General features: G+C 50.2%; 7 protein-coding genes across 8 annotated transcripts; 5 read left to right on the plus strand and 2 right to left on the minus strand.

Annotated features, from left to right (window-relative positions):
* The first annotated feature begins 73 nt into the window (after positions 1 to 73).
* Positions 74 to 3,188, plus strand: sec23. Of its 2 annotated transcripts, XM_046091176.1 has the most exons (7): positions 74 to 433; positions 487 to 617; positions 671 to 965; positions 1,027 to 1,497; positions 1,548 to 2,645; positions 2,702 to 2,895; positions 2,955 to 3,188. In XM_046091176.1, exons 1-7 carry the CDS (start codon positions 341 to 343, stop codon positions 2,977 to 2,979), a joined length of 2,307 nt encoding a protein of 768 aa, XP_045947153.1. In that variant the 5' UTR covers positions 74 to 340; the 3' UTR covers positions 2,980 to 3,188. The 2 variants fall into 2 exon arrangements, with proteins under 2 accessions (XP_045947153.1, XP_045947154.1); XM_046091177.1 differs by having other exon boundaries at positions 671 to 1,497.
* On the plus strand, positions 3,189 to 4,667 carry RPL12 (60S ribosomal protein uL11). The gene is made up of 5 exons (XM_046091178.1): positions 3,189 to 3,386; positions 3,448 to 3,481; positions 3,554 to 3,674; positions 3,752 to 4,076; positions 4,130 to 4,667. The coding sequence occupies exons 1-5, from the start codon at positions 3,383 to 3,385 to the stop codon at positions 4,141 to 4,143; spliced, it is 498 nt and encodes a 165-aa protein (XP_045947155.1). The 5' UTR covers positions 3,189 to 3,382; the 3' UTR covers positions 4,144 to 4,667.
* Positions 4,668 to 8,773: 4,106 nt separating this feature from the next.
* On the plus strand, positions 8,774 to 13,898 carry LDX57_009449 (UDP-N-acetylglucosaminyltransferase; the record flags this gene model as incomplete). The annotated part of the gene is made up of 3 exons (XM_046091179.1): positions 8,774 to 10,542; positions 10,594 to 13,198; positions 13,269 to 13,898. 3 exons carry the CDS (start codon positions 8,774 to 8,776, stop codon positions 13,896 to 13,898), a joined length of 5,004 nt encoding a protein of 1,667 aa, XP_045947156.1.
* A 1,500-nt stretch (positions 13,899 to 15,398) lies between these two features.
* LDX57_009450 (uncharacterized protein) lies at positions 15,399 to 17,036 on the plus strand (the record flags this gene model as incomplete). The annotated part of the gene is made up of 1 exon (XM_046091180.1): positions 15,399 to 17,036. The coding sequence occupies one exon, from the start codon at positions 15,399 to 15,401 to the stop codon at positions 17,034 to 17,036; it is 1,638 nt and encodes a 545-aa protein (XP_045947157.1).
* Positions 17,037 to 17,197: 161 nt separating this feature from the next.
* Positions 17,198 to 18,109, minus strand: LDX57_009451 (uncharacterized protein; the record flags this gene model as incomplete). Its single annotated transcript, XM_046091181.1, has 1 exon — positions 17,198 to 18,109. The coding sequence occupies one exon, from the start codon at positions 18,107 to 18,109 to the stop codon at positions 17,198 to 17,200; it is 912 nt and encodes a 303-aa protein (XP_045947158.1).
* Positions 18,110 to 18,762: 653 nt separating this feature from the next.
* On the plus strand, positions 18,763 to 20,111 carry LDX57_009452 (RTA1 domain-containing protein). Its single transcript, XM_046091182.1, has one exon. It carries the CDS (start codon positions 19,376 to 19,378, stop codon positions 19,985 to 19,987), a length of 612 nt encoding a protein of 203 aa, XP_045947159.1. The 5' UTR covers positions 18,763 to 19,375; the 3' UTR covers positions 19,988 to 20,111.
* Positions 20,112 to 21,579: 1,468 nt separating this feature from the next.
* LDX57_009453 (uncharacterized protein) lies at positions 21,580 to 23,575 on the minus strand (the record flags this gene model as incomplete). Its single annotated transcript, XM_046091183.1, has 7 exons — positions 21,580 to 21,788; positions 21,852 to 21,980; positions 22,034 to 22,234; positions 22,311 to 22,658; positions 22,717 to 23,026; positions 23,084 to 23,289; positions 23,353 to 23,575. The coding sequence occupies 7 exons, from the start codon at positions 23,573 to 23,575 to the stop codon at positions 21,580 to 21,582; spliced, it is 1,626 nt and encodes a 541-aa protein (XP_045947160.1).
* Positions 23,576 to 23,841: the final 266 nt, after the last annotated feature.

The raw sequence follows: 23,841 nt of genomic DNA on the forward strand, positions 1-23,841 counted from the left end.
ATGAAGAAGGAAAGAAGAAGAAAAAAGAAAATGTGGACGGCGCCGGGAATTTAAAGGCCACTAGCGCGGGCTACGGCGGTCGAGGACAACCCGAAACGCTGCAACCTGGCCTCATGCCAACAAGTACAGCTTCACACAACATACTCCCTGTTCCCCCGCATTAGTCTCCGGACAACAGCTGTCGGCGTTGCCCATCTCGAGACTGGGTTATGATCCAAGTGTGTCCCGTTACTTTATAACTTGTGACTTGATAGAGAATCGCTTTTGCACCAGCCTTAGTCCCACTCGATAACCCCCCTTATCCCCCGAGCCTCCGAGTCCCGTTCTCCATCCCGACAACATGGACTACGAAGCGTTGAAGGACCAATGGAGCGATGTCGAGGAACGCGATGGAATCAGACTCAGCTGGAACACGTTTCCCAGCTCTCGGATGGTTTGTTTCTATGCTTTGGCATTTCTCGACATGACCGACTGATCGGTTTACAGGAAGCGTCCCGACTCGTGGTCCCCATTGGTGCTGTTTACACCCCTCTGAAGGAGAAGACCGATGCTCCGTTGTTGCAGTATGAGCCGGTGACCTGCAAGCCGCCTTGCCGGGCCGTTCTGAACCCCTACGCGTACGATCTATCCTCCGTAATTTGATGCGAACCCTGTGGCTGACATCCTATAGCAATGTTGACGTGCGCGCCCGCATTTGGATCTGTCCCTTCTGTCTTATGCGCAATCCTTTGCCGCCTCACTACAAGGATATCACCGAAAGCACGATACCTCCAGAGCTTCATCCCATGAGTACGACTATCGAGTACCAACTGGCGCGCCCCGCCCCCGCTCCCCCTATCTTCCTATATGTCGTCGATACCTGCCAAGAAGAAGACAGCTTGAAGGCTTTGAAGGATTCGCTGATCATGAGTCTGTCGCTGCTGCCCGCGAATGCTCTGGTTGGCTTGATTACTTTCGGTACAATGGTATGGAACAAGGAGAACAGCTGCACCGTTGGCGGGAATTGCGTTGTTGACTTGCATATAGGCACAAGTTCACGAGCTCGGCTACACTGAGTGTGCCAAGTCGTACGTTTTTCGTGGAAGCAAGGAATATGCTGCGAAGCAAGTTCAGGAAATGCTGGGCCTCTCCACGGGGCTGCGTCCTAACGTGCCCCATCAACCCGCCCGCCCTCCTCTTGGACCGGCAGCCCGGTTCCTCCTGCCTGTCCAGCAGGCCGAGTTCCAGATCACCAACGTCCTTGAGCAGATGCAGCGTGATCCATGGCCCGTTGCCAATGACAAGCGGCCCTTGAGATGTACTGGTGTTGCCTTGGGCGTCGCGGTCGGTTTGCTCGAGACATCCTTCCAGAACGCTGGCGCGCGCATCATGCTTTTCACGAGCGGTGCAGCCACCGAGGGACCGGGTCATGTTGTTGGACCCGAGTTGAAGGAACCCATCCGTTCTCACCACGACATTGACCGTGATAACATCAAGTATTACAAGAAGGCCATTAAGGTAAGCACATTCTGGGCATTTTGCGCCGAGCTTGATACTAATAAACACAGTTCTATGATAACATGGCTAAGCGTGCCGCAAACAACGGACATGTTGTTGATGTTTTCGCTGGGTGTCTTGACCAAGTTGGTCTTCTGGAAATGAAGAACCTATCGAATTACACTGGAGGACACATGCTTCTGACAGACAGTTTCACGTCATCTCAGTTCAAGCAGTCTTTTGTGAGAGTGTTTGACAAGGACGGAAATGACAATTTGTTGATGGGCTTCAACGCTTCCCTTGAGGTTCTCACCACCAAGGAGCTTAAGGTCACTGGCCTCATTGGTCATGCAGTCTCTCTGAATAAGAAATCCAGCTCCGTCGGCGAGACCGAGTGTGGTATCGGCAACACCTGCGCGTGGAAGATGTGTGGAATTGATCCCGCATCAAGTTATGGTGTCTACTTCGAGATCGCCAACCAGGGTGGACCGGCTGCAGTCCAGCCGGGCCCTCAAAGGGGAATGATGCAATTCCTTACCTACTACCAGCACTCTTCCGGAACCTATCATCTCCGAGTAACGACTGTCGCGCGGACTCTGAGCGGCCCTGCCGGCGATCCCACACTTGCGCAATCATTCGACCAGGAAGCTGCTGCGGTCCTCATGGCACGTATTGCGGTTTTCAAGGCCGAAGTTGATGACGGTCCCGATGTGCTCAGATGGGTTGACCGGATGCTGATTCGACTCTGCTCCCGCTTCGCCGACTACCGGAAGGACGACCCAACTTCATTCCGCTTGGAAAAGAACTTCACCCTCTACCCCCAGTTCATGTTCCATCTTCGCCGAAGCCAGTTTTTGCAGGTGTTCAACAACTCCCCTGATGAGACAGCTTTCTACAGGCATGTTCTGAACCACGAAGATGTGGGCGACTCGCTTGTCATGATCCAGCCGACGCTGGACTCTTACTCCCTGGAGCATGAAGGAAGCCAGCCCGTTCTTCTCGATTCGGCTTCTATTCAACCTGCTCATATCCTTCTTTTGGATACCTTCTTCCACATCCTTATCTTCCATGGAGAGACCATCGCGGAATGGAGGAAGGCGGGTTACCACGAACAAGAGGGATACGAAAACCTCAAGGCTCTTCTCGAACAGCCCAAGGAGGACGCTAGGGTTTGTTTACCCTCCATTAGTGTTTATTTCAGACCTAGGCTAATTATCCACAACAGGAACTTATTGCGGACCGTTTCCCACTGCCCCGGTTCATTGTTTGCGACGCCGGTGGCTCTCAGGCCCGTTTCCTCTTGTCCAAGCTGAACCCCTCGACCACGCATACCACGGGTGGATATGGAGGTGGTGTTACATCGCAAACTATCTTCACCGACGATGTATCGCTGCAAACATTCATGGACCACCTCATGAAGTAAGTACTCACTGAACCTATTAGCAGGCTGCTGGACACAAAACTAACTTGTCATCAAGGCTGGCTGTTTCGGGAACTAGCTAGGTCTAACGAGGTAATGGCCATGAAGAGCAGAAGAAGTGGTCCCATATCGACCCTCACAGGTCATTTGTATGTTTAGCGGTTATTATTGTCTTTTTATTCGATTAGTTACCCAGAAATATAGCAACTTTTAGATCAAGTCACAAGTGAGTGAATTGTCAACAATATCCGTTCTGTAGTTGTAACTGTAACTACACTAACCCGCATCGGTCACCCGTTTTATCACGTGATCAGAGTGGGCTTGAGCCCTAGCGAGCTTTTTTAGTCTGGACGGCTCGCTTAGCCCGAGGTGCGGACCCAGCTAAATACTCTCCGACTTCCGCTCAACTTTTTTCTTTCCTTCCTTGTACCTACCAACCCAACCAACAACATCACCAAGGACGATTGACGACCTTTCGCACTCGCCATGCGTAAGTATCATCTCCTTGGCTGTGTCTAATGGCGCACTAACCTCTGATTGACTTGGTGTAGCTCCCAAGTTCGATCCCAATGAGGTGAAGATCATGTAAGTTCTGCAAATGCCAGGTCGCTCCGACATTCACAAAATTTGTCGCGATGACACTAACAATTTCTGAAGCCACCTGCGTGTGACCGGTGGTGAGGTCGGAGCCCAGTCCGCCCTGGCTCCCAAGATTGGTCCTCTCGGTCTGTCCCCCAAGAAGATCGGTGAAGATATCGCCAAGAACACTGGTGACTGGGTAAGGATTTTGTCCCCTATCGACACGGATCGTGTGCCACAGATTAGATAGCTAATATGCGATGTTGCCGTTATTAGAAAGGTCTCCGTGTGACCGTGCGTCTCACCATCCAGAACCGTCAGGCTCAGGTCTCCGTCGTGCCCTCCGCCTCTTCTCTGGTCATCAAGGCCCTCAAGGAGCCCCCCCGTGACCGTAAGAAGGAGAAGAACATCAAGCACAACAAGTCCATCCCTCTGGACGAGATCATCGAGATCGCCCGCAAGATGCGCTTCCGCTCTCTTGCTAAGGAGCTCCAGGGTACCGTCCTGGAGATCCTCGGTACCGCTTTCTCCGTTGGTTGCCAGGTTGATGGCCGCAGCCCCAAGGATGTCTCTGACGACATCAAGGCTGGCGAGATTGACAGTGAGTCGAGCTCAATTTCATTGTGCGTCACGCGGATACTAACGTTTGCTTAGTCCCCTCCGAGTAAATGGTCAATATACCCCGGCGGTCATGATTTCATGTCGACATGCTAGCTAGGAGAATATGATCATCTCTTGACAACCCTATCTTACGAAGTAATGACAAGATTCCCAATTGTGTTCTGCAAATTGATGCTTGTTCCGGTTCACGTATACTACCTCTCCCTCCGTGATTACCGTGTTTTACTTGCCGTATCAATGCGAGTCAGAACACGGGCAATCTACAACCCCCTCAACACAACCTTTGCAACACTCTGGCCCGTACTGTCCCTTTCCCGCCTTCTGGCCTTGGATTGGACTGAGTGCATCGTGGTATAGGCTTATTTTAAGCAAAGAAGATCAAATCGACCTACTACTCACCGCGGTATCTTCGCAGGATGTCTCGTGCATCTTTCTGTGGATACAGTGGTCCATTTATCCGGTCAACATCACAAATACATACTTTGGCTTTTGTCTCAGGGATTCGTAGTAGTCTAGCTAGCTCGTAAAAATCCAATGAAGATGATTATCTGTGAAATATTCAATATTCGGTAAAATCGACGAGCTGCTTTCTAGGTTTTTGGATGTCTGTCTATTATTTCTTTCTTTTTTGGTGCCAGAGGAACTTGTTCCCCGTATTCCGAGCGATCTTGGACCGATATCTCGTATTGTCTGGGAGATATTGTGCCTGGATGCTGAGATACGATCTGAAACATGGCTTCTTTAAATCCCGTACGGAGTACGTCCTGCCTAGCCTGCTTGTCTCTCTACCTTTTATTTTTATTTTTATTTATTTTTTTTCTCCCTTTGCCCCCTCTTGTCTCTGCCGGAATATAACATCACAATTCCTAGGGGTAATCCCTGTGAACTTACCCCCCTCCAGTGATACAGAAAGGCAAAGGATGGTCGCACCGTACATTTTTTCCATTACTATTATTATAATCAGGAAAGCGGCGGGGGGGACACACCGAAGATTCCATGCTCCCCACACAGGCTGGGATGATCATTGCGGTCGGGTTCCTGATACGCGCTGAGATGCATGTGCGTCTTAGGCCAATGCAGCATGAATGGAGACCGTCACTTCCATGTCAACAATGTCGGTCGGTCTGTGTGTAAGTACACTTCATCCTCGACCATCGGAGTACGCTGTCCATACACCATGTACTGTACATATGTAGTATCTACGGTGTAGTTGGCAGGCTACCGTGAGTGGGTATCAGCACGAACAGAGCGACGCCCGGTCGTACATACATAAGATGATAAACCCGCATGTTCTGTGACGCAGCAGGCAAAGCGATGAGTCAGATCCCCCCGACGATCTTACCTGACGGAGTGTCCCATTCCTGTCTTGCCTTGTCCGGCCCTGCCATTCTGTCATTCCTTCTCGGCTTCCTACCCTGCTCCCCTGGAACGTGGAACCAGTGCATAAATTCCATCTGGCGACGGAGTTCTCCGTACAGTAAGTAGATGGCAGGGGAGAAGAATAAATGATAATCAGCAAAAGAATGGGCAGAGTTTGCCGATCGACCACATCGCTAGACCGCTCGCTCGTGAGGGAGGCTTGAGTCGTGACATGGCTGATCGGTGCCAGTGGCCCCGTATTCCCGCCCTCGTAGACCCTGGTCTAGGCAGGCGAGGAGATGGAGATGACAGGAGAACAAAGCAGACACCATGGTCAAACTATCAGCAATATTTATTAATGATAATAAATAATGAGACTCTGACTGACCAGCAGAAAGGCGCTGGATGGGGACGATGGCTGAATTGGACGGGCGTGAATGGACGGCGATGAGAAACGGGCTGAAGGAAAAGTCTGGGACTCAACTCCACTCCCGGTATGCGATTTTGAGCTGGACCGACTAGTTAGTTCTGATTATTCTTCTTACTGTTTTTGATTATTCGCTGATTTAATATTTCTACTCCGTATGCCTGGGAGGCATCAAGATGTACTCCGTACCTGACTGCGACTTGTTGCATTATCAAAGATCGCTATCAAAGCCATGGGTATCTCCTGCATAGTTGACGAGCAAGGGGAAACGCCCACCCCCTGAGCGAGGAGAGTTTTCGATCCCGTTGATACCCTCGCCTGATTTCTTGCTGGCATGTGCATTGCTTTTTTCAGCCTCTGGCTGCATCGAGGCTGCAGAAGTAAACGCGCTGACTGTTGTGGCCAAGTTGTCTGAGCCTCTCTCTCTTCCGTCATTTTCCTCTCGCATCCGGATCGACCGTCTTGGATTAATTTCCCCGGAGTTTAAATTGTGTTATCGTGTCTGGGTTTTCCATATTCGCATCCATGGAAATATGTGCTCCTCAATATATGTTATTTCCGGTGAGGACGCTCCGTACTCCGTATGAGCGGGCATAATACTGCAATAGTGTCATAATAATATAGGATTAATTGATTACCTTCATCCACCTGCCAACGCGTCTACTCCGTCGCCTAGATATTATCGGCAGCGGTAGTTATAAGTTGCGCCGCGATATCAACCACAAGATTAAAGATTCCTAAAAACAAACAAATAATTCAATCAACAGACCCAAAGCCCCCTCTGACTTTTCAAAATTATCCCCTCCAAAACAAAACATGCCAAAGGCCAACTTGCAGCGGGCGACTCCACTGCAATCCACCGAAGGTGCCAGATCGGCCATCCGCGCGCTCCAAACAAACCCTCTCAAGGCCCAAGGCTTGATCAACTGCGGGCGCCACTGGGGCCGGGGGGGTCTGGAAAGGCGGTCCACTGACGTTGAACAGGCCTGATTCCGAATTTGCTACTGCGCCCAAGCGGTTTAGTGTCTGGTCCATCCTCGCCGTTGGATCGTATGGGTGGGACCAAGGATGTGATGGATTTTCGATTTTTTTCGTATCTTTTTAATTATTTTCTTTTTTTGGGAGGGGGCCTGGGCGGGTTCTCATTTTTCGTTTTTTCTTCTTTTTTTTTCTGTTCTTCTTCTTCTTTATTTTTGAGACTCTTTTTTTCTCATACCTACACCGTAGTCTACATAGTACATTCGTATATATTTGTCTATGATTCAACACCGCAGGCCGATCCGTGATTCACCGAGCACCTCACAACTTACAAGCCACATAATCTGTCTACTCCGTGTAGGCGCCCAAGCAGTAAGAACTGGGTCACCCCCACCCACCTTTTGCCCATCCGTCGACCATTGGTTCCACTCCCGCTGCCCCATCCACACCATTTTCGCTTTCTCTGCCCCCCCTCCTCCTCCCTCCTCCCTTCTAGGCTTCCAGACTACTTGTCGCTGGCTCGTTGCCCACTGATTCCGTTTGTGAAGCTCCGCTCTTGTCATGATAGCCCCATCCCGCTTCTCCTCCCACTGTTTGAATTGAATGACGATTGCTCCATCGCTCTCACTCGTCCTGTTTCCTGATAATTCTTCCCTCAAACGACTGAGTACAGCGCGTATTCGAGGTCAATCTTGACTGGCTCGATTTTTCTTTTCCTACCCCGGACTCATCGGTTTGTCCAGCGCTATACACCGTCATTGGTGATCCTTTCTTTTCCCCTCTTCATTTGTCCTGTCTGTAACTCTCCGCCGGCCGTTGGATCATCTCCGCCTCAAACGCCCTGCGTCCGCTCCTGCCTTGCTCCTTAGGCATCCTTTTTTTTTTAATAATTTTTTCTTTCTTCTTCTTCAAGCCTCTCTCCTGTCAATATTCCTCCCCCCTACCGGTTTAACAGTTCAACGGCGCATCGGTCACTCAATCTCTGTTCTTCAGAAGGAGAAAATCAAAATCCGAAGGAAGAAACAAAGGACAATCTTAAACCGATCTACCAGTGGTGCCATGCTCAACACCTCTGCTACACTATCGCTTCCCTGATTCGGATTGCGTCTTGTCTTTGTTATATTATTAGTACCCAGTTATTATTTCCCTCTGTCTCTCATAACCTTTTCTTTTATTTTTTTATTTTTTATTTTTCTGCCCCCCCTTCCCTTCGCGCCGAGTACAACATTTCTGCCAAGCGTGGTATCTTCTGGTGATTGATCGCGTCTTGCGGACACCTGCGTCAGTGTGGGTGCGCTCTGAAAGCTGACTAGGGCTGCGACTTTCGATCCCTTTCCTCCCTTGCATCGCTTCTTCACCTCTCAACGGACTCAAACAGCAAATAGTGCCGCCGAAGCTGCTCGCCTGCGTGCTTTCTTTTTCTTTTTGACTTTTTTTATTTTTTAATTCTCCAGGAATCCGGGTTCTTCTTGGATGGTATCCCCGAGCCGACTGACTTTCCTCGTTACTGCTACCACTACCTCCGACGTCTCCTCTCCGTCTTCAAGTCCTCCTTCGTTTATCCTACCGTCGTTACAATCTGCGTTCATGTCGAACACAGAGACAAGCCGTGGGGGGCTTCGCTGAAGTGTCGCGTTAAGTGAGCCGGCTCATGTCCAGGATGAAGTGTAGGAAACGTTTCAAGGAGGATGCTTGTTGAAATTCCAGCAAGAGTGAAAACGTGCGTGTCTTGAATCTTTGACCGCTATCGATATTTGATCGACGAAACTCTTCTCTCTTGACTCTCGGTCGGCTTTGCTTCTCGTTTTGACCTCTATAAATATCCCCGCCATCTATCGTCCTCATTGCATAATACCTGTTGAACACGGTGAGGGACGGAAGAGAAAGAGTGCTCCAGTCACTCTAGATTCAAGATGTTGCCCTCGGTAGCACCGTTTCCGCCTGTTCAACCACATCACCACCTTAATCACCACCACGGTACCGACGCCGTTGATGTCCCTTACGACTTTAATCTCACGACCTCCTTCCCCGCAACGTTAAACCGCACCGATACGAACTCATTATCGTCCTATCAGTCGGTACCTCGAAGTCGATTACAGTACCATCCCGTTCAACGCCTCGGAGTTCCCGATGCCGCGGCCCAGATCTCCGGTTCTAAAAGCGCTGGTGAGCATGCCTTGAGGAGAAAGACACCCAATGGAACTCTTGCAGCTGGATACGATGGAACCCCCGGGGATACAACGATTCAGCCTCCGGCAACCAAACATATTCTAGTGTCGCCCTTGGAATCTGCTCAGTTGGTGCCCCCGCAGACTGGGTTTTCGATGGACACCTGGGGGCAACCTTCATTGGATCAATCATCATCCGCGAAACACATGAACTTCCCGCCGGTCTACAAGAACGATTCGAACCGGGCCAATGCTCCTCCTGCGGATATGCTTCACGGTCCGACTGGGGCCAGTTGGATTCGCTCTTTGAACTATGCACCCGGAGTGGACTCGATGCTCAATCAATCATTGCCAATGCAGCCCTCCCAGCAACGGTTCTACTGGCAGAATGGCTCTTATGTCCCCACCGTTCTTCCGGCAACCCTCCAGCCATGCGGTGGTCCCACGGCCTCGGCGGGTACCGGACCATATGGTCCCTACTGGCCCGATGGTGTCTATATTCCCTATCGCCCTGTGGCTTTCAGAGAGCCACGCTATAACTCACCCAATCCATTCTCTAAACAGCTCACCCCTGCTAATCTCCAGTTCTTCGACGCGGGGCAACCTCAATTTAACCGAACATCTATACCCTCGAATAACCATGCTGATTTGGGCGTGGCTTGGAATCAACCTCCGCTAGGAATGCTCAATCATGACACGCCGGTGAAGAACAACTTTCCTCCTCGACACTCAGATCACAAGCCTCTCGATCTCTCGCAGCGCATCCTTCCTTTACACACGCGGCAGAATACCATCAGCGCCGGATACTCGTCGCGCCAGCATAATCACGAAACAATCCCCTCATGGCAGGGCAGCTCGACCGGGCAAGGGTTTCAGAATGCAGGCCCTACTCCTCATGCGCGTGCGGCGAATGTGGAATTCAAGGAAAAGGTTTTGTCATGGGCTCATAGTGTCTATGTTGATCTTCTGGCATCTATCCACCAGGCGCGACGAAATAGCATGTCGTCAGCCGGCGGTGATATCCAAAACCAGCGCCTTCTAAAACCTAGCATTTATCCCAAGCCACCGCGTCAGCCTGGACTCGATTTCTCACATTCCAGTGCCCCGGAAGTTACTCGTCACAACAGCTACCCCTCGAGCCAGTACGACCTTCACCATGTGCAAAAGTCCAACTTCTCGAACGGTGGGGGTAATGACACCTATCGTCAACCCGGTCGCCTCTCGCTCGCCAATACCCAACAAGCAGCAACATCGGACGCCCAGATGCTGGACCGACTTCGCCATACGGGGAGGTTTGCGACGTCGTTTTCTCGCCTTCCCGTCGCACCCTTCGGGAATGAGTCTTCCGCGACAGCAAATGCCATCTCGTCTTTGGAGATGCTTTCCCATCTTTGCATGGAGAGTAATTGGGAATGGATCGATGGAATGCTGCTTGGAGGGTGTCTTGCCTACGGCCTTGGCGATTACCATAAGGCGACGAGGTGGTACACTAGAATAATAAACAGGGATTCAACGTAAGTGAACACCCCAAAGGTGACTGATGTGCATATGACTGACCCCACTAGGCATGTCGAGGCCATATCAAATCTAGCGGCCACGCTTTTGGCATTGGATCGTCGCGAGGAGGCACTCCAACATTGGCTCCGTGCAGTGAAACTTCGCCCAAGCTTTTTTGAGGCTGTCGAGCACCTGATTGGCCTCTTATGTGGTAGCCATCGTGGCAAAGAAGCTGTCAACATCATCGAGTTCGTGCAGAACTCTCTGCGGTGCCCTAAGAATGGAGATTGTTTCACCACCGATGAACATGCTAGCGAGACCGAGAGCGACGCAGATAGCAGAGCATCGAGCACCTCGGATCTTGGCTCCTACGAAAAAGCATCATTCGATTACGACGATGATTTAGGTCACTCGGCGTCTGCCACTCATCGTTCGACAGAGCCCAAATCCCCTGGCTTTGGCTCCAGCGGCTACGCCATACCTGGCTGCGACAACGGTCGAATGCTTGCGCTTATTCATGCAAAGGGCAACATGCTCTATGCACTAGGAGATAATGCCGCGGCCGCGGCTGCTTTCGAAGATGCCATTCTAGTTGCAGCCGGGCGAAGACGCCATGGCATCCAAAGTCTGATCAAACAAATCTTTGCCGCTTTCTCCCAAGATTCGCCTCAAGGGTATCCTGCACCCGAGCAGCCCAATTCTTCCGAAACCATCCTTCTCTATCCCGATAAGGCTTTGCAGACTTCGAAGCTAGTATTTGTGCCTTGCGGGACTCCTCCGGGCATAAAGTACGTTGCAGAGGGCTTGGCACGGAAGGCAGCCGTATCCACCACGAGCAACTCACTGCTCTCCTTGGCCAAGATATATCAGGATGGTATGTCTAACATTTCATCCTCGGGTGCTCCTAGGACGGCACCGGGCGTTCGGGACATTCTCGCCCTCTACTACCTCTCTCTTTCTCTTCAGCCCAGCCCGTCAACCGCAAACAATGTCGGTATATTGCTTGCTGGTATCCAGAACAATGCCGCAAAGAAAGGATTCTCTCGATCCAGCGGAGAGATGCAGCATCCTGAAATACCTGGCGTGATTCCTGGCAGTGGTATCTCACTGGCATTGGCATACTACAATTATGGTTTACACCTGGACTCGCGTCATGCTCACCTTTATACGAATCTTGGTAGTCTGCTCAAGGATATTGGCCAGCTTCAGGCCGCCATTCGAATGTACGAACAGGCCGTGCAATGTGATGGTAACTTTGACATTGCCCTGGCGAACTTGGCAAATGCTGTCAAGGATGCCGGTAAGGTCAATGATGCTATCTCATACTACAAGCGGGCGGTCAAGGTAAATCCCGATTTTGCCGAAGCCGTCTGTGGGCTGGCAAATGCTTTGAATTCGGTCTGCAATTGGGCCGGTCGAGGGGGCGTTGTTAACAGCTATGGATTCCGAGACCGGTGGCACGTCGACGAGCAAGGAATGCTCCGAGATGCGTACAGCAACGAAACAGGTTGGATCAAGCGTGTCGTTGACATCGTCGACCGACAACTTGGAGAAGGCGAGACCTGGGGCCGGGGCTTACTTACACCCAGTACCATCGCGCAATTGTGTGCGCAGCTGACACCCGCGCTGGAGAGTCGGCGGTTCGCGTCCGAGACCATGTCCTCTATCCTCCAGTCCTGGGCTGGGGAGAAATGGGAAGGTTCAAGAATTGTTAAGCTGGTGGAGCGCGCTACCAGGTCAATCACTTGGCAGTGGTACCAGGATCTCTACGTCAGCCGCAAGGAATACCCTCTGTCCAAGTATAGACGCCCTCAGCTGCCCCCGGGACTAACGGCTCCCAATGCTCCCACCGTCTTGCCTTTCCACACATTCACCTGTCCTCTTTCAGCCAAACAGATTCGACAAATCTCGCAGCGGAACGGACTCCGTATATCCTCTTCAACTTTGAGGTCCCCCTGGCTACCGGGCACCGTCTATCCGCCGCCGCCGCCGCCAAATCCGTATCTCAAGGTTGGATATGTGTCTTCGGATTTCAACAACCACCCTCTTGCTCATTTGATGCAATCTGTGTTTGGGCTGCACAACCCTTCTAGAGTCAAAGCATACTGTTACGCCACCACCGCAAGTGACAAATCGATTCATCGCCAACAGATCGAGAAGGAAGCGCCGGTGTTCTACGATGCTAGCGGTTGGCCGGTCGACCGACTGGTGAAGCAAATCGTCGCAGACGGAATCCACATCCTCATCAATCTAAACGGTTACACTCGAGGCGCCCGAAATGAGGTCTTCGCAGCACGCCCTGCGCCAATTCATATGTCGTTCATGGGCTTCGCCGGGACCCTCGGTGCTGAATGGTGTGATTATATCCTTGCAGACAGTATCTCCATACCGCCTGAGACGCTTTCTCCCGGCCGACGCCACGCACGCATCGACGACCGACTGTTAGAGGAAGACCATGGTGAGGATCTTGAGGATTGGGTTTACGGCGAGAAAATCGTCTTCACCCGTTCGACATTCTTCTGCTGCGATCATCGACAAAGTGCTCCCGACAGTCAAGACGGGCCCCTCTCCTGGGAGCAGGAACAAGAAAAAAGATGGCGCATGCGCAAGGAGTTGTTCCCCAACCTGAGCGACGACGCGATCATTCTGGGTAACTTCAATCAACTATACAAGGTAAGGCTTATCCCCTCTGGCATGCGAAGAAATGATTTTGTTGCGAAACGCCTGTTCTGACCGATTTCAGATTGAACCCACGACTTTCCGTACCTGGCTGCGTATATTGGCAAGGATTCCGAATGCCGTTCTTTGGCTCCTGAGATTTCCGGACCTTGGTGAGCAGAATCTCAAAGAAACGGCAATTGCTTGGGCCGGGGAAGAGACCGCGTCGCGGATCATCTTTACGGACGTTGCACCGAAGAACACCCACATCTCTCGGGCCAAAATCCTAGATCTCTTCCTCGATACCCCTGAGTGCAATGCGCACACGACAGCGACGGATGTCTTGTGGAGTGGGACCCCAATCTTGACGCTCCCTCGTTACAAATACAAAATGTGTTCTCGCATGGCAAGCAGCATCTTGAACAGTGCCTTGCCCAACTCGGATGATGGCCGAAAAGCCCGGGAGGAGCTGATCGCCACGTCAGACGATGATTATGAAAGCAAGGCTGTCCGCCTGTGTCTGGACTTGCAATATGAGTCCCGCGGACACGGCCGTGCCCGAGGCAGGCTGTCGGACATCCGCAAAATGTTATACCATGGGAGATGGACCAACAAACTCTTTGATACCACTCGTTGGGTCCATGACTTAGAAGATGCTTACGAACAAGTTTGGAAAGGGTGGGTGAATGGCGAAGAAGGTGATATATGGTTATGATGTTGCGTCTTGGAATATACCCCTTGAGCGTGTTTTCTTTAATTTCGTGGTTCTTTGACTTAATCTTCTTTTATCTTACACCTATTATCTCTTTTTTCTGTTAATCTTCTGTCTCCTTCACATGTACGGACATTGTCCTGATGGTGTCTGATTTCTTCGGTCTATTGTCTTTTTTTCTTTGCATGTAAGGCTACGGTCTGTGCGTCTCGCATATCTCGATCTATACTTTGTACTCTTCTTATGGTGTGTTCATCATGATAGTTTTCACTTCCGGGGATGGGAAGGATTTATTTATACTGTCTATTTAGGTTTTGCATGTTGGCGTTGGTTGTGTGAGTGAATGTGTGAGTGTGTCTTTAGGGTAACGGGATCCAATGACTGACTTTTTTCGAGCTGGTTTGATGATTTATGCAAACAGGCCAAGCTGGATATCTTCTTTTCTTTTCTTTTCTTTTTCTCTTTCCCCCTTTTACTTTTATCTCGGGCTATCATGCACTTTACCCATGATTTTGGGATGATTTAGGTGTTTCTTATCTTCATCTTACATAACTTGGAAGTGATCGGGTGTTGAGAGGATGCGTTGTCTCTCGAAAGAGATGGGATCGAAGATTCTGATGTAGTGGCTCCGATTGGGGTTATAGACCTGTTGTTCAATTGATCTGGTTATTCTGTTTGGATTGATATGCTGTGATATGTGATAGCATATGTCTGGTTTTTGAATAGAGCGTGTTTGTGATGATGATGACCATGATGATTATTAACGATAACGAGGCAGTGATTTAGGGTATTTCTTCCATTTGGATTCATTCGAAGACCATCTCCTCATACTTTGTTCATATATTTTCCTTGCTCCCTTTTTTTTTTTTCTACGTCGCTAGCTGACCAAACAAAATGATTTGGACAAAATCCCGTGATTTAGCGCCGAAATTGGAGAGGGTCATCGCTTCGAATACGCGTATAGAGAGAAGAAAAAAAGAAAAAAAAAACAAACACTCAGAACCCAATTGATTGACGGGATCTTAGAACCAAATCCGTCCGTCAACATATCCCACCCTTCCTTTCCTTTTATCCGTGTGCCTCGAGCATCTGCGAGTTTCCCAAATCGGAACCTGAGATATGGAAAGTTTCGAGGAAGTTTTTCATACAGATAGGGATATCCCGACGAGGGGGATCGAATCTACTTGGTTGGTCCGTGCATACGCGGGTCCGTATACTTCGGGTGAAAAGCCAATGATGTCGTTGATGGGATCTAGACCGGGATCATTGGTTTTGACAGGCCTGCGGAGAGAGGGGTGTGGTAATTAGACTAGGTGGGTGGGGAGGGGAGGGGAGGGTTGGTATATATTGTTTGCTTTCGTTAAGCTCTTGTTCTTGAATCTGCTTCATTCTATGCTTGCTTTTTTTTCTTTCTCTCTTCTTTTTTTTCTAGGTTGGAGAGGAAGGCTGATGATCTACCATTGGTGAGGAGGACTTGTTTGTTTCATCTTCTATATGTGGGAAATGTCGTCTCGGAAGCTGTTCACTCTTGAATGGTCGATGGCCCAAGCCCTGTTGAGTTCTGTCACTGGCACTCCGCTATGTTCGTCGAGTTCGTTTACATTCCCGGAGTTGAAGGGCGCCGAGCTGGTCGGTATCAGTGCGAACGCTGTCCACAACTACACAGCACGTTCGGTTCTTCCAGGCTCTCTCGACGCTGAATCATATACCATCAATTTCTGCAATACCACGGTGACGTATACCCATCCCGGCTGGAACGATTCCGTCAACGTGGAGGTGTGGCTGCCGCTGGAGCCTACGGACTGGAATGGGCGGCTCGAGGCCCTGGGAGGAGGGGGGTACAGTGCCGGGTTTGGCTCGCTGTATCTGACGCAGGCGGTGGCGGATGGGTATGTGGCCATCGATACAGACGCAGGTCATGAGCCAGGGACTTCGGCTGCTCAACAACCGGGGGACTGGGTGCTTACGAGCCCCGGGAACGTCGATTGGCATCTTGTGGAGGATTTTGGCTCAAGATCGCTGTATGATATGACGATCATTGGGAAGGCCATCACCGAGGCGTATTTCGGCCGGACTCCGAGATATTCGTATTTCAATGGGTGTTCCGGGGGTGGGCGCCAGGGCCTGATGATCGCGCAGAGATATCCCGATCTGTATGATGGGATTTTGTCTCTGGCGCCGGCGATCAATCTCGAAAACTTCGTCCCGGCTGGATACTGGGCGCAGCAGGTCATGAAAGACCTTGGCGTGTATCCGTCACCGTGCGAGATCGATGCCTTTACCAAGGCGGCGGTTGAGGCCTGTGATGTGTTGGATGGAGTAAAGGACGGGGTCATCTCGGCACCGGACCGGTGTCATTTTAACCCGCACAGCGTCGTGGGTCAGAGTGTGTCTTGCAATGATACCGCAACGCAGACTTTATCAAGGGCAGGTGCCTATATTGTAGAAGCAGCCTGGGACGGCCCACGCAGCCCGACAGGCAACATTGGCTGGTTCGGTCTGAGCAAAGACGCCTCGCTCACAGCCGCATATGTCGCCACCGAATGCTCGAACGGCACATGTTCAGCAGCAGCAACCGAGCTCCTAAGCAGCTGGTTCCCGTACTTCGTTGCGAAAGACCCCGACTTTCCGACAGCGAACATGGCCACTGCGGGATTCTTCGCCGCGCTCCAGCTCTCGGACCGAGAATACGACTCCATGCTTGCCGCTGCAAGTCCAGACCTTTCTGGGTTCCGGGACGCCGGCGGGAAAATGATTTCCTGGCACGGACTCGCCGACGAGGTCATTCCTCCTAACGGGTCCATTGCATACTACCAGCAAGTGCTGGAGCTTGATCCTTCGGCGGATGAGTTCTACCGGTTGTTCGAGGCCCCGGGAGTCGGACACTGCCAGGGTGGCTTGGGACCATATCCCAGTGACACGTTCAAGGAACTGATTGCCTGGGTTGAGGACGGTGTCGTCCCGGAAACTTTGAATGCCAGCAGCGCCGATGGAACGGTCAGGCCTCTCTGTCCATATCCTTCCCAACAGACATACGTGGGTGGAGATCCCTCGAAAGCTAGCTCCTTCGCGTGTATGCCTCGTGAGGTCCCAGATGGAGGTCTGCTTGCAGATATCTGTCGGTTTTTTCGCCCGTCGTAATGTTCTGTATATTGTCAGACATCTTTTACGATGAGAAGAATGAGCTTGCTTGTCTGGGGAATGTACCTTAGATATCAGCTTATCAGAATGCTGCGATGATTGCGCCTTCAATTCCGGCGTTGTAGAATATAATCCCTCGGGTTCTTTCGTTCAAAGGGCGCTCAATGCTCCATCATACTGCTTTCTGGCGTCGGGGGAGTATCGGCAAGGACTTGGTTGGGCCAAACCAGCCACTCCGCCCAAGACGGACCCAGAAATGCATTGATACTCTGAATGATAAACCTCCCCGAGTCCCCAAACACCCACAAGCTACGTTGATAATGCAGAAGAGCAGCGTAGTGCGCCAAGATAACAACAGCCTCTGGCCGACCCAGCGCCAATGCATCAATGTACTCGGACGGAATAAGAGCCGGCCACGAAATAAGATGGTTTCTTGAAAGGTGTTCGCTCGGGCATAATATCGTCGCAGTACTTACCGACTGCAGCGCCTCAATTGCTTCCTGGTAAGTGGCGGTGGGCGTATCACCCAGTTTCGCGGCGCGTATACGCTCCAGGAGGCTCATGAACTCGGGGTTCAGGCTCGTGCCTAAATCAGACAGCTGTTCTCCAGCCGCTAGGAAGGGCTCCAGGTCCGATCCACGCAGTGTCGTCCATGAGCTTTTTGCCACTGTGCGCACGCCTTTGTGAAGACGGAGGCAGTCGGTGAATTTATCAAGGAACGATGTGAGGCTCCCCTCTGGATAGTTGAGGCTGTCGCAAAGGGTATGTATTCCAATCATCGAGGAGAAGAGCAGTGTGGTGACACACGTTTCCTGGTTTATCTCAGGCCGAGTGGCGTTGTATATAGAGAGCGCATGTGCCTGGAGCTGGGACGCCATATGCAGGTAATGCTTCTGCTGAGTGGGGCATAAAAGACTCAGGTGCAAGGCAGACAGAGCCAGAAACTGATTCATGAGGTATGGCGCCGACAAGCCATATTTCAAAATGTCAACAGCAGTGAGTTGGGCCTCGCCGGTGCTCATTAACTGCGATGTCTCGGTGGTAAAGTGATGGAGAAGTTCGACATGAAGCATGTTCACCGGAGAACTGTCCAAACGGATTTTATTTGACGTCTCTGGCAATGCCTGGGCATATTCCACCGTTGATGGCGATGCCGATGCGGATGCCGATGCCCGGCTCCTTGAGCGAGAGGCTCTCGAGGGTCGAGAAGAAATGATCGCCAAACCCGCGTACTCACAGTGGCGCTCAGACGTGGTACAATTTGAACAGATTGGACGTTTTTCATCGCACTGTATGATAAAAGGGGTTACCCCGGCACGATTATGTGATAGATTCTATGTATGTACCTTCACGTGGCGTCGCTTGCATTCGATGCAGCCGTTTCGCGACTTTTTGTGGGTTCGGCGTGGCATGGTGATCACTGGGTTTGGCCCTGTATCCTAATCAATTTAAGCTTATCGTATTCGGAAGATCGGTCAATAGGGCCAAAAGTAAGTGGCAAAGGCCTCGGTGTTCTAGAAGATGGACATGAAAAGATGGAAGGATGGAAAGACGTCAGGAGTACATTGGTCGATTAGTCATTCGGCATCACCTTCCACGTGCACGTGCCATCAACAATCTGAAGCTTTTTTCTTCGTTCCTAAGAAATGCTTCGGACAGGAGAGCAGAAATTTTCCTGAAACAAAACCAGGCATTGATGGTATGCAACTCGGAATACGCCCGTCACCCTGCCTTGTGCCGGAGTTACACCGTACGCAGAGTAGCCTCCATAGACCCGCCTTTGCTATACGCGTATGCACAGACCAATTGACAGACTTGCAGACTATCTAAGAATAAACCCCCTTCAAAAGCCATCAGATCTTGCTATGGCTGTTGCCTCCCAGAAATCCATGTTAGCTCATCATGGCAAGAGTTATAAGAGCGGAGACTCAGGCCTGTCCTGTACAATTACTTCTCAAGGCAGACCGCACCAATTGACCGTGGTTAATCATTGTTCACTCCCTTTCATATACACCTTTAACTCTGACCTATTTCGACGGAATTTGAGGGAGATATAATCTGTTTCACAATGCCCGAGTTGCAAACATACAAAGGCTTCTACCTCTGGCAATATGTGCCCTCGAGGGCGGCCGCGGTTATCTTCATCATACTCTTTCTCGCAGCAACAGCATTCCATGTCTGGAGAATATGGAAACTGAAAACTCGGTTCTGTATCTGTTTTGCCCTTGGTGGTTTTTGTAGGTCGAATGTTCGCCAGCTGGATGGTGGCATAGCTGACCGATCCAGTCGAATTCATAGGTTACTGCGCCAGAGCTTCCGCCTATGACAAGACAGGGAAAATGATGCCGTACTGCATTCAAAACGTGTTCATCCTGCTCGGACCCGCCCTCTTCGCCGCTTCGGTCTACATGGTGCTGGGTCGAATCATCACTGCAGTCGGGGGGGAGCACCATTCGCTGATTCGTGTCAACTGGCTCACCAAGATCTTTGTCCTCGGTGACGTCCTATCCTTCTTGGTTCAGGGAGGAGCCGCGGGTATGATGGTGAGTAGCGATCTGGCGGACATGGGCAAGAACATTGTCATCGCCGGTCTCCTCATCCAGGTGATCATGTTCGGCCTGTTCATCGTCACCGCGATCTGCTTCCAGACGCGCATGCATAAAAGGCCCACGGCCGGGGCCTTCAACGCTGAGCTACCCTGGAAGTCTCACCTCTATACGCTCTATATGATCAGTCTGCTCATCATGGTCCGATCGATCTTTCGTGTGGCGGAGTTTGCCATGGGTTATGAGGGGTATTTGTTGAGTCATGAGTGGACTCTTTATGTTTTCGATGCGCTTCTGATGTGGATCGTTATGGTTTTATTCGGATATCGCTATCCTGGTGAGCTTCAGGGTTATTTGCATCACCCGGAGGTTGTTGGTCTATGCGATGTACAGTCAAAGGCTTAGTTCTTGTCAGCGAATTGCTGGGTTGTTTTTTGTGCAATTAGAAGGTTAGTTTTGTTTTGTTTTGGGCTACGCTCTGAGAATGTAGACAGCAATGAGTACATCAATTGGATCACGAATAGTGTCGAACACCGGGTATTTACCCAACAAAAAACAAATGGGGCAGAATAGAAAGGTGATCAGAAGGCACTCACCATGCGGGTCTCACTGAAGTTCTGTTATCGCGACCCATCATGCAACTCATCCCATCCCATCCCATTTCCTTCCCACCTACAAAGCTACAGGCCGTGAACCGTTAAACCGGCGAGCCATTTCCAAGAAGATATGGACTCCGGAAATTCAGGTAGGATAGCTGCCCTCTATTTCTGGTTTTCAAGAACACTAACTTGCTTTACAGTTTGATTGCCGTTAGCATCACCTCGAACGAGGCAGGTAACTTGGCTGCCTAGATTCGCCAATTTAAGAACAAGGTGCAAAGACTGGCAATTTAAGGTGCCTTTGCGGAGGAGCGCGAGCTATTCGGTTAGCTTGCAGGGACTTGTGGCTTATGTCTCATTTCTCCTCTTCTGTCATTCCATGGCTATACTCTCATCTCTCATACTACCGGTCACCTCATTCATGAAATAGTAGAATTTGAATCTATGTAGTATTATTTGAGGAACCGACTGTTCTCTTATGCTTTTGACTTGTAGATTTACTATTCTTCGTCCTTGTGTGGTCCTTATATAGACCGGACACATGGCATAAGGTCAACCTCAATCAACCTCCATCACCACACCATCTCTCTCGTTCGAAAGCACCATATTGTCTGTTTCTACCAATCTTGAATTTTGAAGATGCTTGTGTTTTCTCTCCCCTGATGCCCTTGGCTACTAACAAAGAAAAGATGCAATATACTATCCACAGTACAGGACGCGCAGGATACATAACCGCATAATCAAAAACACTGAGTAGTGTGCTATAGGGGCGCGTTACAAGGCTGCCGACTATTAACCCGGGCAACTGCAATTGCAACGAGAAGAAAATAAAAATAAAAATCAACAAGACTTTCACGATGAAAACCAGATAAATAAATCTGGTGCCAAAAAATGGCAAAAAGGTATGACCAGTCTGGGGCTCGATCCCAGGACCTTATCGGTGTTCGATACGTGATAACCAACTACTAAAAATAGCCAATTATTGAAAAAGGCGACAAAACTTTAGTCTATGAGCCAAAACATGTTCAAATGCTGCCGTGATAGACTGAGGTTCTTGTGTCTGGTTGCACAAGACAGGTCACTCATCTGAAACCTTGTATAGCCCTATCATGGGCCATGTGAATTGTCGGATCTTGCATGTGCTTAGTACCATATATAGAGTTAGTTGTGTTATCGTCTCTAATGCTAATTATGAAATAAAGTCCAGGTAATGAGTGGAGTATATATTGCCGAACGTCGATTGACAACCACATCGAAGGACCAACACAATAGATCGTGGTGTTCAAAATGACCACATACACAGACACAAAGCATAAAATTTGGACATGATCGGTATCAAGAAGACAGGCCCACGAGAGGGATAACCATGATGAATCCCCACCCTGGGTAAACGACCTTTTAATGAACCTGATGCATTGTTTGCACCTCGGTAACATACTTCTTCATCTTCCAAGCAGGAACACCTTTTTGATACATCTCATCGATCTCGGCAGCATTTCGGCGAGAGCACTCAGGGAGAAAGACGTAGAGAAGAATGCAGACCACTACTCCACATCCGAAGAAAAGCCAGGCTGTTTTGTACCCCCAATTCACTCCACTGGGATCCACTAAAGCCCATTGCAGTTAGCCACGAGCATATACCCCGTATAGTCACGAGTGGAATGGCTTACGAATGATAGGCAGAGATGTGTTAAAGGTCAGTCCAAAGAGCACCGATAAACCGGTAGCCACACCTGCGGTTCTGGCTCGTAGCTTCTGAGAGGACACCTCACCAACGAATGCGAATCCCAGACTGCCAACTAGAACCAACTGTCAATAATGTCACATACTAGGCAATGCAAATGAAACTCACCTGTGCTGTTAGCAAAAGCCCAGACACACGCGACAAAGACGAGAAACGCCTTGACCGCAGCCGTCTTGGTAACAAATGCCAGGATACCAACCAGCAAGAGCGTGACGGTGCAGATGATGACAGAGACAAAAACCATGTTCCGGCGACCAAATCTATCAGTGAGAAGCATCAGGCACAGGGCAGTGAAAAGCTGGATCGAACCTGAAGAGAGGAAATTGTCAGTATATCCCATCTGTGCCCAGAGGGAGAGGATAGGTCTGCCGTCGAATGCACGTACACATGATAGTGGTAATGAGAAATGCATTATCGAATCCGCTCTGCTTGAAAAACAGGCTTGCATAGGTGTTGAGAAAAGATAAACCGGCCAACTGCTGAGCACAGCCCGGCAAGGCGGCCCCAATCGTGCGACGAACATTGGCACGCTGGAAGCATTCAAGGTAGGATCTGATCAACTCTTGCCAGGTCAAGCCCGTCTGGCCAAGTTCCATGCGGGCGTGTCGCTCTTCGATAATAGTATTCTTGATGATGGCATACTCGGTTTCTATGTTGTAATCCTTGACCGAACCATTGACACGTTTGAGCGCCTTTTTACCTAGTTCGTCCATGTCTCGCTCGGCATAGTAGGCTTGAAAATCACCAGTACGATTAGCAGCCGAAAAAGAACTACTTGAAGAATAACTCACCAGGTGTTTCAGGTAGCCAAAGGAAGATGGGCAACATGATTCCCAGAAACCCCCATTGTGTCACGATAGGAACCTTGTAATTTTCAGGGTTGGTGCTTTGCACCAGCATGAGGACAAGATTAGCAAGAAACTTTCCAATGACATTCCAGAACCCATAGGTAACGATCATGGCTCCGCGGATGTTGACAGGGGACCATTCCATTACATAGATAGGAAGCGTGGCCTGAATAGCGCCTATTCCGACACCGGCTAACAATTTTGCCCCGGTCCAGTCTCTCCAGTCTCGAACAATTGTTTCAATTATAAGTGACTAAAGTGACCAAACATTAGAACAAGGCGCTCGCAAAGAGCATACATGGAACCTCACCGCAGCAAGGACGATCCAGACACCATATAGTGTCATTTTTCGGCCGACGAGATCGGATATAGGGTTCATCAGGACCATGCCAATCAATTGACCAAGCGACTGCATGGCGCCCCATAAAGCTGTGTAGTTGGCGTTGAGTGCCCTTTCGCCACTGGGGTCCAAGAAGCCAACATGATTGATGAAGCCCTGATTTGCTATGATGTTTCCTAAACCGAAGGTTTAGCTGACGTGGAACAGATAGCACGCCTGTACTAGCAGGAATGACAAACCATTTAGGTTAATCTGGTAACCGTCTGCAGCAGCAGCAATGCACAGCAGGTTGCACACCAAGACAGCCTTCGGGAATCTTTTGACTGTTGCCCAGATGCCCAGGTCATCAGCCTGTGACTTCAGTGCGACCTCTCCAGCCTTGGTATTCTCGCCAGTAGACTCGAGATGCTGGCCAATGCTCTTTCCTTCATCCTCGTCAATTCTGTCTGTCTGTGTTGCCATGGTGCACCTATGTGAAAGGGGTCTGGTAAAGGGAAACTCCTGCTCAGTTATAGCAACTGTAAGGCGGCCTATGTAGGAGAGTCAGTCAGGGGCCCTGTTCCTTTTCACCGCGTCTCTCTCTTATAGCACGGTGTTTACCCCTTTCTCTTCCAGGATGCCGACATGCCCTCAAAAGCCGACACTATCATATGCCGATGTCTCTTCCTATATTGTGGCTTGGTGAATGGAGTTGAAAGCGCGGGGAAGCATGTTGGAGAGTGTAAATC

Source organism: Aspergillus melleus (assembly GCF_016097325.1).
Source record: "Aspergillus melleus strain CBS 546.65 chromosome Unknown contig5, whole genome shotgun sequence".
NCBI classification, from domain to species: Eukaryota; Fungi; Ascomycota; class Eurotiomycetes; order Eurotiales; family Aspergillaceae; genus Aspergillus; species Aspergillus melleus.